This window comes from Rana temporaria, chromosome 2 (assembly GCF_905171775.1).
Source record: "Rana temporaria chromosome 2, aRanTem1.1, whole genome shotgun sequence".
Taxonomy (NCBI): domain Eukaryota; kingdom Metazoa; phylum Chordata; class Amphibia; order Anura; family Ranidae; genus Rana; species Rana temporaria.
Genome location: NC_053490.1, coordinates 259370318 through 259385260, shown reverse-complemented (window position 1 = coordinate 259385260; position 14943 = coordinate 259370318). Strand labels below are relative to the sequence as shown.

The following is a 14943-nucleotide window of genomic DNA, read 5'->3' as shown; positions in this document are numbered from 1 at the left end:
ATGGAGCTTGGTGCATTTTTCCGTGATTGACTAGATAGGCATTTCCTCCTATTATATAAATTTGGTAAATCTAAAAGAAGATTGTACAATCAGATTGTATAGTGTATGGCCATGTTTATACAACTAAACTTACTAGTTGCTCTTTCAGGCACACCAAACACAGAAGCAAACACACATTTTGCCATGTGAAAAAACAAGGGGCAAATGCTGCAAAACGCACAGTGAAAAACACACAACCCACAAAATGCCACATTAACCACATGTAACCAACGGGCTGCTCTATACGTGTCACAGGAAAAACGAGACACAAGCTGTGCGTTCCCACAATGCTAGATGTGAATGGAGCCTTAAAGTGAAATTGGTGCGATAACACAAGAACAATGAGGCTCCATTCACATTTGTGCGTTTCCTTGCATTTCAGAAATGTGCTACACCAAAAATCGCAGTAAAAGCACCAAGCTCCACAAAATTGTTTTGAAGCTTCTTTGGGACAATTGCTGTTTGTATGGGAGTCCATTCAGGTGGAATGGCTGCCCTTTGTGTGATGAGTAAAAATCCTCAAATGCCTCCCGCCCACTCGCTTAAAAAAACAAAACAAAAAAACACGCATGTGGGAATGTGAGTTCCTGCTATGCAGAGTTATGAATGGGGCTCGACAGCTGAGGGTTTCAGCCCACTTCCTCCTATGTACTTGTATAAAGATGAGCCATACACTATGCAATCTGATTGTATATTTAGTGAGAAGGGTGATCACTGATTAATTGCATTTCATTTAAAAAACGTGCAGCTGGGAATGGGAGGGTGGATGATGCAGGGTGAGAGCTATTGAGGTCAGCTGGTCAACTTCTTCCTGTGTCATGACCTAAAGTCTTTGAGAAAGAAAGACATTACTAAGGCCCCTTTCACATGGGCAGACGGATGCTCCATGCAGGTCTATGGAGCGACGGATGTCAGCGGTGACATGTCCGCTGACATCCGATCCGCTAAAGTCAGACGGATGGAAACCCCATTTTCCATCTGGCAGATCGGATCAGATAAAAAAGGAACTCAGTGTGCAGAGACCAACCTGTCATCTGCCTGCTGAGCGGGGATGAACGGAGAGATCCCTGCTGAGCAAAGCGGAGCCCGTACACATCCGTGTGAAAGAGCCCTTAGGCTGCTTTCACACTGAGGCGATTTCCAGGCGCTATAACGCTAAAAACAGCACCTGTAAAGCACCTTGAAAGCGTCTCTCCTCTCACTTCAATGTGAAAGCCCGAGGGCTTTCACAATGGAGTGGTGCGCTGGCAGCGCCCCTGCCCATTGAAATCAATGGCCAGTACCGCTTCAGCAGCGGTTTTAACCCTTTTTCGGCCGCAAGAGGGGATTAAATGCGAAAACCTCTGCAAACCGTAAAAGCGCCGCTAAAAATAGTGGCACTTTACCGCCGACGCCGCAGTATGATTCATGGATGAGCACAAAAAAAGTAAGATATGTTTGCAAAAAAAGTACATGAATGCTATATCGGTGCATAGGGGGAGCTATAATTTAGGGGGGAAAAAAAAAGCATACAAACTTACCCTTTTAAGCAATTTTAGGCTTAGTACAGATAAAGCACATGATTCAGGTATACACAGATCAGCAGCAGGCTGATACACAAGTGCACTTAGCACAGCAAAGGCACTCGAGGTTTGAAGCATACACATCCCTTGTATCTTCCAGCAGCTCCTTGGGCAATATTATTTTACAAGGCACTTCTAAATTCTCTAGCTTTATGTAAATGTTAATTTCAATCTACCGATACCAGCAACAGATGTTGACCACAAAGTGCAAATACATTTTATTCCCCTAATGTGAACTGAGTCAAGTGAGAAACATTGTAACTAACCTGCATTCAGATGGCATTCCTTGATCTGAAACTGTAGCTCATTTTCATTAGGTATGTCTTTCCAGGTGGCCAGGAAAACTTGACGTTCTAGGTAAAGTACAACAGGAAAAGTTTAGTTTGGGGTGGGCAAGATCTGTCCATGTGTTAAAGAACATAACATTAAAACAGCCATATTTAGTTACTAGGTGGGACATTCAGCTCTTCGGTGGGTTGGGTTACAGAATGAACTAGAAAAGGTACTTGCATGACTTTGCGCTTAGTTGATGACAATGGTTTTAATAACTTAAACAAAATTGAATTGGTTGGATAACGTTTTGAACTTGCAGTAAATTTCCTTACATATAAGACGCAATCAAACTGCTTAAAAAAAAAATTCTACAAAAAAGAAAACTACTACAAAATGACTAAAAAATAAATATAGAAAACACAAGTGCATGCATATAGATTTAAGCTTGATTCACGCTAAAACGTTTTTTGCTGCTTTTTGCAGAAGTGCAGGGATTTTTTTTAACATAGGTTCCTATGGAACACATTCACATCAATACAATTTTGTGCCTCTGCATTTTGCATGCAATAGACTATAATGTACCCACATCCAAAATGCAAGTACTGCATTTTTACCACGATTTGAGTATTTTTTTACATTCACTGTATATAGCTGGTTGCCAAGAAGTGGGCCAAGAAGCCGCATCCTTAACAACAGATGAGTTATCAGCTGTCGGCAGGCTTCCCCTTCGACAACTGAATGTTAAAAAAAAAAACTGCCAGCTAAAAAAATCCACGAAAAACACGGGTGAGGCCCCCCCCCTCCCCGAAGGGTCTGGTATGGATGTGGAGGGGACACCCCCACGTTAAAAAAAAATGGTGTGGGGTCCCCCCAAAAGCCATACCCTTATCCGAGCATGCAGCCCGTTAGGTCACGATAGGGAGGGGGGGCGAGCGAGTGCTCCCCAACATGGGGGGTGAGTGCTTTTGGGCAGTGGGGGCTCTGCAACCTCCCACCCCAAAGCACCTTGCCTCCATGTTGACGTGGACAAGGGCCTCTTCCCGACAATCCTGGCCAGTGGTTGTCAGGGTCTGTGGGCAGGGGGCTTTTTGGAATCTGGAAGTGATGTTACAAAGGGCGGGCTCTCCAGGTGACATCATCGGATGGCCACACCCTATGGTTATATAAGAGATGTCAGAGAGCGGGGGACATTACAACGGAGGAAGACCGCCTCAGGACCAGAGCGGCCTTTTTGTTTTTAGCAGGTAACCGGCGGCGAGGAAGAAGACAGTGGTGTGGGAGAAGGCAGCTCTGGGAGAGAACAACAGCACAAGAAGAAGACGGCTCGGGGAGAAGACGGCTCGGGGAGAAGACGGCTCGGGGAGAAGACGGCTCGGGGAGAAGACGGCTCGGGGAGAAGAAGGCTCGGGGAGAAGAAGGCTCGGGGAGAAGAAGGCTCGGGGAGAAGAAGGCTCGGGGAGAAGAAGGCTCGGGGAGAAGAAGGCTCGGGGAGAAAAAGGCTCGGGGAGAAAAAGGCTCAGAGCCATTTATTTAATGAAGGACTTGTCAAATACCAGCTCTTTTTTTTACATGTCACTGTTTTTTTGGTGAATGGGTAGGGGTACGATACCCAATCACATGGGAGTCTCCATGTTACAGCACCTGCTCGTCTCCTCCCTTTCCTGACCCTACTAGGCTGCATGCTTGGATAGAAGTCTAGTATGGATTTTGAGGGGGGGGGACCCTCACGCCATTTTTGTAAAGTTTTGCCGTGGGAGTGTCCCCTCCATATCTTCGGTCTAGTATGGTTTAGGGGGGGGGAACCCCTGCTGTCTTTTTGGTGATTTTTGTTTAGCCAGCAGTTGCCCGCTGACAGCTGATGACTCATTGGTTGTTAAGCAACCTTAGCTATAGCTCATTAGCAACCAGCTATATACAGTAAATGTAAAAAAGAAACCACACAAATCGCGGTAAAACGCTGTTACAAACACGCAAAAAGCACCGCAGAAATGCTCAAAAGCAATATGCATAGCTGTGAATTGAGCCGTAGTTATCCTTACAATTGTGCTAGAAGCCCCAAACCCAGGGAGCCTATTAGACAAATCGGGATTTTACACAAGTCTGTACTTTGGCCCAAATATGTCTCACTATTGGCCACTGAAAATACCCATCACACCAAAGATCCAATAGTAAGGTACAGGAAGCAGAACTGCTGACTTCTGAAATTGAGTCAGTATGTGAATAACAGAGAATCCTAGGGTGATTTGGAAGAGAACTAAAGGTGTGCTGACACCTTTAAAGATAATGCCTGCATTAAACTGGTGGCGATTATGTTTTTTTGTATCTTTTACATTCCTACAGGCAAACTTTAATTTTGTAGAAATTCACTTGTATTGGTGGCAAACTACTGAAAAAAATAGCAAACTGTTAATTTTTGAATATTCCACAGTCAATTACTTAAAGAACACCAATGTACAATAAGCTTGGGTCCCTCAATACATAGGGAAAGCCAAATCTGATCTGAATAGTAAAAGCAGATTTGTGAATTTAACATACAGGTATAAAACACAGTCAACCATCATGACCATTTGATGCAAAACTCAACAAGAACCTAACAGTCTTTTTCTTAAAATGTATTTATAATCCAAAATGCCCATTTACAAGCCCCTTTTTACAAAGAGGGCATATTTAATGAGGCTGTTCCCACTTTGACTGCTGTGGGTAAATTTTAAACTTATAAAATAAGAATATGAAAAAAACAGTTATCAAGAGATGAACCATGCAGAATCAACTGTATAGAAAGATAGAAGCTTTGAAAATATTTCAATCAAAACCAGAAAGATTGTTGAAAGATTAAAGAATCATTTTGTTGTATTAAGAAAACAGGATTCAATAGTAAAAAAAACAAAAAAAACAATAGGATACCGTTATAAAATAACGAGAGACTGCTGGATACAATAAATACAACCAACCAATTAACACTACCTGTTTCCTGGCAATCGAAGAGCAGCTATTCTGCAGTGTACTGATGAAAATGTCCATGCCCCCCCACCCCCACGCGTGGTTGCAGGGCTTATCGGAATCTAGAAGCCCTTTTAACAATAAGGTTGCCCCTAGATCCTGCCCTCCCTCCCCCTGACAATGGTCCAGTTCCTGCACCTTTGGCCCTCGCATAAGCCCCAGTTCCTGCACCTTTGGCCCTCGCATCAGCCCCAGTTCCTGCACCTTTGGCCCTCGCATCAGCCCCAGTTCCTGCACCTTTGGCCCTCGCATCAGCCCCAGTTCCTGCACCTTTGGCCCTCGCATCAGCCCCAGTTCCTGCACCTTTGGCCCTCGCATCAGCCCCAGTTCCTGCACCTTTGGCCCTCGCATCAGCCCCAGTTCCTGCACCTTTGGCCCTCGCATCAGCCCCAGTTCCTGCACCTTTGGCCCTCGCAGGAACTGGGGCTGATGCGAGGGCCAAAGGTGCAGGAACTGGGGCTGATGCGAGGGCCAAAGGTGCAGGAGCTGAGGTCTAAAGGAGCAAAAATCGGGGCTACGGTCTGAAAATGCATGAATTGAGATTGATCTGAGGTATGATGGCTGTCCTGCTGACTCCGGGGATATCCGTTTCATTGATTCCAGGAGTTTTCGAGCAGGCCAAGCTTCTATGGGCTCCTCGCAGTGTCATTACTGCGCGGGCGTGACCTTGGGAGGAGAATGCCGAGCAGTGAGCTGCACAGAATCCTGGAAATACATAGGAGCTGGCTTTATATGCCCATATCTTCGATGGCCGCTACCTGGATTCAGGGAGGACTTATGAAATCACAGATTTGGCAACTAAAAGCTATTTGGACAATTATAAGCATATCTAATTTAGCTAGGTGCTGCAAGTGATATCACTCGCAACAGTGATTTTATTACAATTTTGTGCAGGCAACAGTAGCACCTCTTTAATGAATTTAACTTGCCATTAGCAGTACAATTAGGAGTGTAAATAACACAATATTGAAAGCAAGCCAAAGCTATGGTGCAGTATTGTTCATTGCTTGTCTATTGGTTGTGAAAATGTCACGAATTTGGCAAAGGTTGATGACCCCTACGACAATATTATAAAAACCAAGAAAACACACATTTTAAAACACCCACACCTATACCACAAGTGTCTGAAACATCCAATTTTAAATTCCCCAATTCTAATATTAAAATTGCCACATACCCCTGGAAGAATAACACATTGTTTCTTACCCATTTTCCCATCTTCCACAAACAATACATGTAAAGGGATGAGACAGCTGAAGTAGAAAACATCAATATTGTTTTTCACAGCCACCTATCAGGTACAAAACCGAAAATTAACATGTTAGATTTACAACTAGTACAAAGACCCCTGCCAACAGAGATCCAAAGGATGATTTAAAGGGTTCACAACATCCATTAACCCTTCAGCCCTGCAGCGCAACACTGGGCTCTTTCTAAATCATTTTCTCTGCTACATCAACAGGAGTGACGTGTACTCTTGTATATCTCTGAAATAAATGGATTTTAAGCATATTTCCAAAAACAAAACACAAAGAATTACATTTTCTGCTTTCTTCAGATAAGTGTCCCCATGAATATTCTCATCACATGAATTTGGAGTCTGCAGCACTGTGCTGTGAGACAGTCGTGTCATGCAATCCCATGAAGGGGTGAGAACACCTGCCACTATGAATTAGTACAACTCCATACACATACAGACAACCATGTATGCAATCCATTGTAGTGAATCCAGTGGAAGGACACACCCGAAAGCTAAAAGATCTGTAGATGGAGGGGATGTGCTGCTGTCATATTAGAGAATATACAAGGGTGATACGAGTTTACCCCATGCCAGTCACAAGCATATCAAAAGATATATGACATTTTAACATGCAACCTCATTTTTCTGCTGACTAGTGTATATTAAAGTGGTGGTAAAGTCTGTTTAAAAAAAATAATAAACATGTTATATAAACCTGCTCTGTGCATTGGTTTTGCACAGAGCAGCCCTGAACCTGCTCTTCTGGGATCCCCCTCTTCTCTGCGCGCCACCATAGGAAGCCGCTTCTTATGGGGGCACACCTGAGGGCTTGCTCCCAGGCTGTGTGCGCCCATTGACACACAGAGTGTGGCTGGTTCCCCTGCCTCCTTACAGGATTTGACAGTCAGCAGCAGGTGCCAATGGCAGCTGCAGCCATGATATTCAGAGTCGGCAATTCCCTACATAGTAAAAGTGATCAGAGCAGCTGTACAGCTACCTGATCACTTTTACAGGAGGCGGAAGGAGTTCACCCCCCCCCCCTCTTGCCCCCTTTACCGGGCTCTTCTGTCCCACCGGGGAGTTCAGTACTGATGCAACCAGTCACATTGAATGAACTGTACAGAGTAAGAGGAACATCCGTTGTTCCTCCCCCTCTGTTACATCAGAAACTGGAAGCGACAAGGATTTTGTCACTTCCAGTTGCTGTTTGTTTACAAGCTGTTACAGGCTTGTAAAGCATCTGATCAAACCGATGTCAGTTTGATCAGATGCTTTGGTGGGCAGAGGAGAGATCTGGGGTCTAATAGACCCCAGTTCTCTCTATAAAAAGAGGACCTGTCACACGCCATGCTATCACAAGGGATATTGTTCATGTAGATTCCGCATGCATGTGTAAACAGTGATCGCACCACATGTGAAGTATCACCACAAACGTTAGTGTGAGAGCAATAATACTAGGGCCAGACTGCCTGTGTAATAAACTGGTAACCTGAAAAGGCTTTTAAAGAATCGCCTATAGAGATTTTTAGATACTGCAGTTTGTTGCTATTCCAGGAGCATACATCATTTTAAAGTGAACATGTTAGGTATCCATTTACTGGGCATAACATCATCTTTTATATTTTACCAAGAAATTTGGAATGATATTGTGTTTGTGTGCAAATTCATTAAAGTGTATTTTTTCCTAAAAATCTTAATTTTGCAAATGGCTGTGTAAATATTGTGTGAAAAATTGCAACAACCATCATTTTATTCTCCAGGGACTCTGCTTGAAAAATATGTAATGTTTGGGGGTTCCGAGGAGTTTTCCAGCAACAAATATGTAGATTTGTACATATATGTGAGAAACGTCAGAATTGGACCATTTTTTAGGCGGTTATTTGTACCTAGCGTCCCACTCCTGAAAGAGGCACTATGCCCATCTAAAGCAGAAACTGCATTCTTCAATGAACAAAAGGGAAGTGTTATTTTTTTTGTCAGTTTGCCAATCTAGACACCAAAACCAAGTCTACAGGCCATTAATTTTTCTTTACCACAGTCACGTGTAGGACTACCTTGTAGAAAAGCTCCAGTGTACACTAGACAGATGTAGTCCAATTTATGCACTGACAAAATTCTGTTTTGTTCAAATTGATCTGCATTTTACAGTGCAGTCTTTTGATTGGATGCTGGCAATTACTTGGATATGTTGTGTGTGAATCTTGGAATACACTCTAACTAAGGCAGGCTATACAGGGTTCCAATCTGCTTCCTGCTGAACCGGCCAGGATTCGAACCATGTATGGGCAGGCTGAATGTACCAAGTTGATCGATCGATCAACTTGGGTACAACCAGCATGCTGAGTTCTACCACAGATTATTGCTTGGGACTGCTATAGTGGCCGCATAGATAATGGCCCAGCAGGAAGGATTTCCACATCAACACTGACTGTGTTCATAAGGGAATGCCGCAAATTTGTGGTTGCCGGAAAGAAATTTGCTGTATGCAAGACTGGCCTAAAGCTCACCGGAAAGGTGTAAGAAAATTACATTTGTGAATAATTACCTGTTGAGGACCGTGTAGAGACAAATAGCACAGATAAAGCAGAGCTGTGGCAGTGTACAAAACTCTTCTTTGGAAGTACAATTTCCTTTTTACATTTATCTATTAAAAGCAATTATCTACACAGGTCTGTGTGCTCCTTGATTTTAATTTCCGTTTATGATCCACATCTAACCTACAGAACTCTAACAGAGCTTTCAAGATGAAGAATCAAGGCTTATGTTTAGCCCCTGTGGACAAAGTCTATGAGTGACACCCCATATATAATATATAAATAAGATTTAAAGGGGTTGTAAAGGTACAATTTTGTTTTCCTAAATAGCTTCCTTTACCTTAGTGCAGTCCTCCTTCACTTACCTCATCCTTCAATTTTAGTTTTAAATGTCCTTATTTCTTCTGGGAAATCCTCACTTCCTGTTCTTCTGTCTGTAACTCCACACAGTAATGCAAGGCTTTCTCCCTGGTGTGGAGTGTCATGCTCGCCCCCTCCCTTGGACTACAGAAGAGTCAGGACGCCCACTAACACACATCTCCTTTCTCCATCTGCAACGTAGAGAGCGTCCTGACCCTCCTGTAGTCCAAAGGAGGGGGTGAGCACGACACTCCACACCAGGGAGAAAGCCTTGCATTACTGTGTGTAGTTACAGACAGAAGAACAGGAAGTGAGGATTTCTCAGAAGAAATAAGGACATTTAAAAGCAAAATGGAAGGATGAGGTAAGTGAAGGAGGACTGCACTAAGGTAAAGGAAACCATTTAGGAAGAAAAAAAAATTGTACATTTACAACCCCTTTAAACAAACTTTAACAGTTTTTCTATGAAATATATTGGCATTTTAAAAGCGCAGTGTCATTTATGAAGCCATAATCGTACTACGCAAGGTAAATATAAGTAGAATAGGTAGTAATCAGAAACTGAAAGAGATGCCGACACATGGCAGTACAACGTATAGGAATTCGAAGATAGCATTCGAAATTCGAAGATAGCATTCGAAATTGGATACCTGACACAACATTTCTTATTTGTTGTACTGTCATGTACCATGATCCCTTTCAGTTTCTGATTACTACCTATACTACTTATAATTATTTACCTTATGTAGAACGATTATAGCTTCATAAATGACACTGCGCTTTTAAATTGCTAATATATTTCATAGAAAAAAAACTGTAAAAGTTTTTTTTAGAACTGACTAAATCTTTACAGACCATCAAACATACAAAGTGATACAAGGGGTTACATTTCCCATTTTTACAATGATTTACAGTTCAGAAAAGTGATGTTCAACAGATTTGGCGAGATCAATAACTTTGGTCCCAGTACACACAGGTCAAACGCAGGCAGCATTGGCCAGTTCAATAGAAACCGGCTGACATTCGGCCCGTGTGTACTGTAGCCGGTCATGACTAAAAAAGGTCTGCTGACCAGCTCCCGATCAGCGCTCTCAGCCTGGAGTGTTCTGGCGAGGGTCCAACCCCTGTCAGAACAAAATAGAACAGCAGGGGAGATTTATTTACCAACATCAAATAGTTAGTACAGCGACTCTGACCTGAGCTATCAATTTTTTTTCGTCAAGCCTGCTGGGTTGAATGAAAAAAAAATAAAAAATAGCAGCGTGTACCAGAGTTTATTCTATTTAGTAAAGGGGAAAACATCTGAGCTCCGATTCCATACAATGAATATGCTCGAGTGGATGCGTGCCCCAGCCTTGGAAGCATTTTCCTATCACTGTGATTGCTTACAATGTCTGCTGGGATCTGGCTTCTTACTTAAAGTAAAATAAAAGCCAACAGCACTCCTTCCAATGTGCCAGTGTAGATGATACTGTAGCCAATTATTTACACGTTCACCTGCAAAGCAATTCATTACCTGGAGGTTGTTAAGTGGCTCCATCTTCATGACAGGCCCCAGGGTGTTGAGTGGGAGGGAAATGTCAATACTTTGGTTGGGCATGAGAGGTGTATGTATAGCCAGCGGGGCACTGGGAATCACTCCAAAGCTAAGAAAACACAAACAAACATACTTAAACAAGCTATATGAACACAATTTAAAAAGCCTAGGTAATTCAATAACGCAGCACCAAGGGCTTTGATAAAGTAAAGTGCCATTACCCATCGTGCCATGAACCATCATTTATTTAAAGTGATTTGCACACTAGTAAGTGAATAAGCCTCACCATCCTTCACCCCATTTCTGCAATAGCAAGAATCAGAATTTCTGGCATACACATAAGACATTCCCTTACTATTATGAATGCATTGGTGAGATTGCTGCACCAATTTTGTTTAGTTTGACCACACCAGAGCAAATTCTGATTGGTTGCTATAAGTTGCTGCCCTTAAAGCGGTGGTTCCCCCTTAAAAACAACTTTTTTTTATTCCACTGCCCCCCCACATTACAATCGAATTAAGGCTCTTATTTTTTTCATGCTGTACATACCTTGATACAGCATATTCACCCGTGCATCCGGGTTGCGAGTCCCGCGGGAGTGGGCGTTCCTCACATGCTGTTGATTGACGTTTTGCCCAAAAACGAGCTCTCCCCCCGTCGCGTAAGCCGCGTCACGATTGGCAAAAGGAGCCGAACCGGGCCGAAGCTCCGTGACCGCGGGACCCGCAGACCCGATCGCCGCTAGAGTCCCGCGATCGCTCCCCGGAGCTGAAGAACGGGGAGAGCTGTGTGTAAACACAGCTTCCCCGTTCTTCACTGTGGCGCTGTCATCGATCGTGTGTTCCCTTATATAGGGAACCACAATCAATGATGTCACACCTACAGCCACAACCCCTACAGTTAGAAACACAGATGAGGTCATACATAACCCCATCAGCGCCCCCTTGTGGTTAACTCCCAAACTGCAATTGTCATTTTCACAGTAATCAGTGCATTTTAAATGCATTTTTTGCTGTGAAAATGACAATGGTGCCAAAAATGTGTCAAAATTGTCCGAAGTGTCCGCCATAATGTCGCAGTCAGGGGAAAAAAAAAAAAAAAAACGCTGATCGCCGCCATTAGTAATAACATTTTTTTTTTTTTTTTTTTATAAAAATGCAATAAAACTATCCCCTATTTTGTAAACGCTATAAATTTTGCGCAAACCAACCGATAAACGCTTATTGCGATTTTTTTTACCAAAAATAGGTAGAAGAATACGTATCGGCCTAAACTGAGGGAACAAATGTTTTTGTATATATTTTTGGGGGATATTTATTATAGCAAAAAGTAAAAAATATTGCATTTTTTTCAAAATTGTCGCTCTATTTTTGTTTATAGCGCAAAAAATAAAAACCGCAGAGGTGATCAAATACCACCAAAAGAAAGCTCTATTTGTGGGAAAAAAAGGACGCCAATTTTGTTTGGGAGCCACATCACACGACCGCGCAATTGTCAGTTAAAGCGACGCAGTGCCAAATCGCAATAGCTGCCTAAAGGTCCGGGTCTTAAGTGGTTAATGTGCGTTTTCTGTTTTTTTTTTTTTTCACCTGAACTAGCAGCTGATGTGTTTTTCCTGCTTCTAAACCACCCTGTCTCCAAATGCTTATAAAGGCTTATGTGTGCATGGACTAACATAGCGAGTCAGAAAAAAAAATTTCAAAACACATGTAAGGGCTCATTTACTCTTGCTTCAACACATTATTGTACTGCTTTAGCATGCTTCCTTGATGTGTTACTGTTGCTTAGATGATGCTTTTTTTGAAGCTTTAAATAAAGCTTGGCAAACGCCCTGTGTGTGTGTGTTGCTTTTCTATTTGTTTTTTAAGAAGCCAGTAGAACCCCAGCTGAGTAGTTACCCCGGCTCAGCAGATCCCCAGCTTATTAGTACCCCGGCTCAGCAGATGCCCAGCTCATTAGTACCCCTGTTCAGCAGATCCCCAGCTCATTATTACCCCTGTTCAGCAGATCCCCAGCTCATTAGTACCCCTGTTCAGCAGATCCCCAGCTTATTAGATCGGTTGTTCAGCAGATCCCCAGCTTATTATTTCCCTAATTCAGCAGACCTGCTGCTCAGTAGTACCCCCAGCTCTGCTGATGTCCCACTCAGTAGTACCACTAGCTTAGATGATCCCCTTCTCAGTGGTAACTCCTAGCTCTGCTGATACTCCACTCAGTAATAACGCCCAGTTCTGCTGATCCTCTGGTTAGCTGATTCTCCTCTCTCTGGTCCCTGCATACCTCCCACTCTATTGCTCCCAAGCTGCTCACCACATGTGGCATCTGCTAGTCTCTCCTGCTCTGGTTCAGCAGCTTTGCCGATTCTCTGCCTCTCGGTCCTCTCTCTCTAGTTCCCGCTCACCTTCTGCTATAGCATTCCCATGTTGCACACAACACGTGCCATCTGCTAGTTATTCCTCCCCAGGGCGGACACGCCTCACTTTTCTGCTGCTCCACGCCAGATGTGACGTCTGCTTCAGACACTTCCAGAATATATACACATGAACCGGAAGGTTCGCTTGTTGGTTTCCCAGTGCATTCTGGGATATCTCCTACCTGCAATGCTTCCAAAACAAAGCAAAGCCAACGCTGAATAAAGGCTCCTCAGAAGCTTCAGGTACTGTAAGCAAGCTTTGTCATAGACTTTAATGGAGGCTTTGAAGACGCATTGAAGCAATGAGGTACAACTTTTGAAGCAAAGCAACCACAATGTGTGAACAGGACTGTAAGGTAACAATTTTATTTAGCAACAGGTGCTTTGATTCAAACTGCTTTAGAAAAGCGTGTCCAATGACACATTTTGAAGCAAGTGTAACTCAGCCCTAAAACTGGCGTAATTAATGTACTACGTGCATGACGCCTAAAACAAACAAAAAAATGTAATAATAAATGTTGCCCTATACAGTGCAGCTCAAAATTCAAATATTGTATTCCTACACACTTTGCAAAGGCATGTCAGAAGCAAAACACAAAAACCCATCTGTTTCCACTAACCCAACAACATCCCTTAAAAATAAGGCAAAATATGGTATTGTGGGCATTAGAAGCTAGTAAGTTAGCAAGACAGAAGTGAGGGGGGAAATGTATCTAACAAAGCCCTGGAAAGCAGTAAAACATTTTTTTTTATAAAAAAGGACTTGGCTGGATTACTCTTTAATCTACACGCAAGACAATAAAATTGCTAACAATATCAAAAGGATTGAATATTTTCCCTGACAGTTGACAGCATTTAACAAAGAACACTAAAATAATTGATGTTTAAACAAAGGAGAAAAATTAATCAATCGGTGTGGTCTCTGTAATCTGGTTTTCCACACGGAAACATGTCTAACCTGTTTTTATTAAACTGGATGGCAAAATCGGTCATGTGCTGCAGAGCCTTGTTGGTGAAGTTCATGTCCATGTGGATATGCCCCTGCCGATGGGAAAATGTGCCCGAGATCTCCAGTCCTTTTGCTTTCACAGCTGGCAGCCAAACCTAGGAAAGAACCCATATGGCAATTACAGGAATATTATCCAATTAGCTGACCACAGCAATGTTTGACTTAATTTGTTTAATGGGAATAAAGTGTTTACACATTAAAATAGAGGCATCCTCATTAAGAGAGTTTAACTGTTAATATTGCAAATGTTAAACATGCTATGATGAAAGGCTACCTTACACAGGGAGAGACAATTTCGAAAACCTGGAGCAAAGAACTGCCGAGGTATTACTAAAACAGCCAATCAGACATCAGGTTTCATTTTCCAGTGCCAGTTAGAAACAGATGCTAAAACCTGCTAGTCTACAATAGGCAGAAGCCTTGAGTTTTCTTAATTAAGCCCCCTAGTTTTTACATAAATATCTCAGTCAACTGTCACTGTTCTGCCAGATAGATAAACAATATACATCTATAGAAGCTTTTATTTTGTAACAAATCTTGACTATAGAAAAGCCCAATTCAACAGAAGATATATGGCAGATTTGGCAATATATTCATGCCAACTTAAATTATATTTTGTCAAATGATTTCCTAGACACGAGGATTAGAACCTTCAGCTGCTTAATTAGTGTTAAATGCATTAGTATGAATATGTTTCAGGCACTGCAAATACCAAAAATGATCAGAGGACATACTGTACACAGTCTAGAACAGTGGTCTCCAAACGGCGGCCCTTTGCTTACTTCTATCCGGCTCTTGGGGCACTATTTCATCCTCGTATACCAACAATGTGGCATAACCCCCCCCCCTCCACACTGACACCAACAATGGGGCACAATTACTCAGAATATCCAACGACATCAGCGATGTGGCACAGTCCCTCCCACTGACACCAACGATAGTTTCATAGTTGGTAAGGTTGAATAAAGACAATAGT

The 14943-nt window shown here is 42.7% G+C and overlaps 1 protein-coding gene across 2 annotated transcripts in view; it reads right to left on the bottom strand.

Annotated features, from left to right (window-relative positions):
- LOC120926690 (AP-1 complex subunit beta-1) overlaps window positions 1–14943 on the bottom strand; it is a 191531-nt gene that overhangs the window by 40327 nt on the left and 136261 nt on the right. For both annotated transcript variants that reach the window (XM_040336836.1, XM_040336837.1), the window contains 4 exons: window positions 13917–14062; window positions 10525–10654; window positions 6081–6165; window positions 1868–1954 (listed from right to left, as the gene is read on the bottom strand). In XM_040336836.1, the coding sequence (XP_040192770.1) occupies window positions 1868–1954; window positions 6081–6165; window positions 10525–10654; window positions 13917–14062 (448 nt within the window). The remainder of the gene's footprint in view (window positions 1–1867; window positions 1955–6080; window positions 6166–10524; window positions 10655–13916; window positions 14063–14943) is intronic.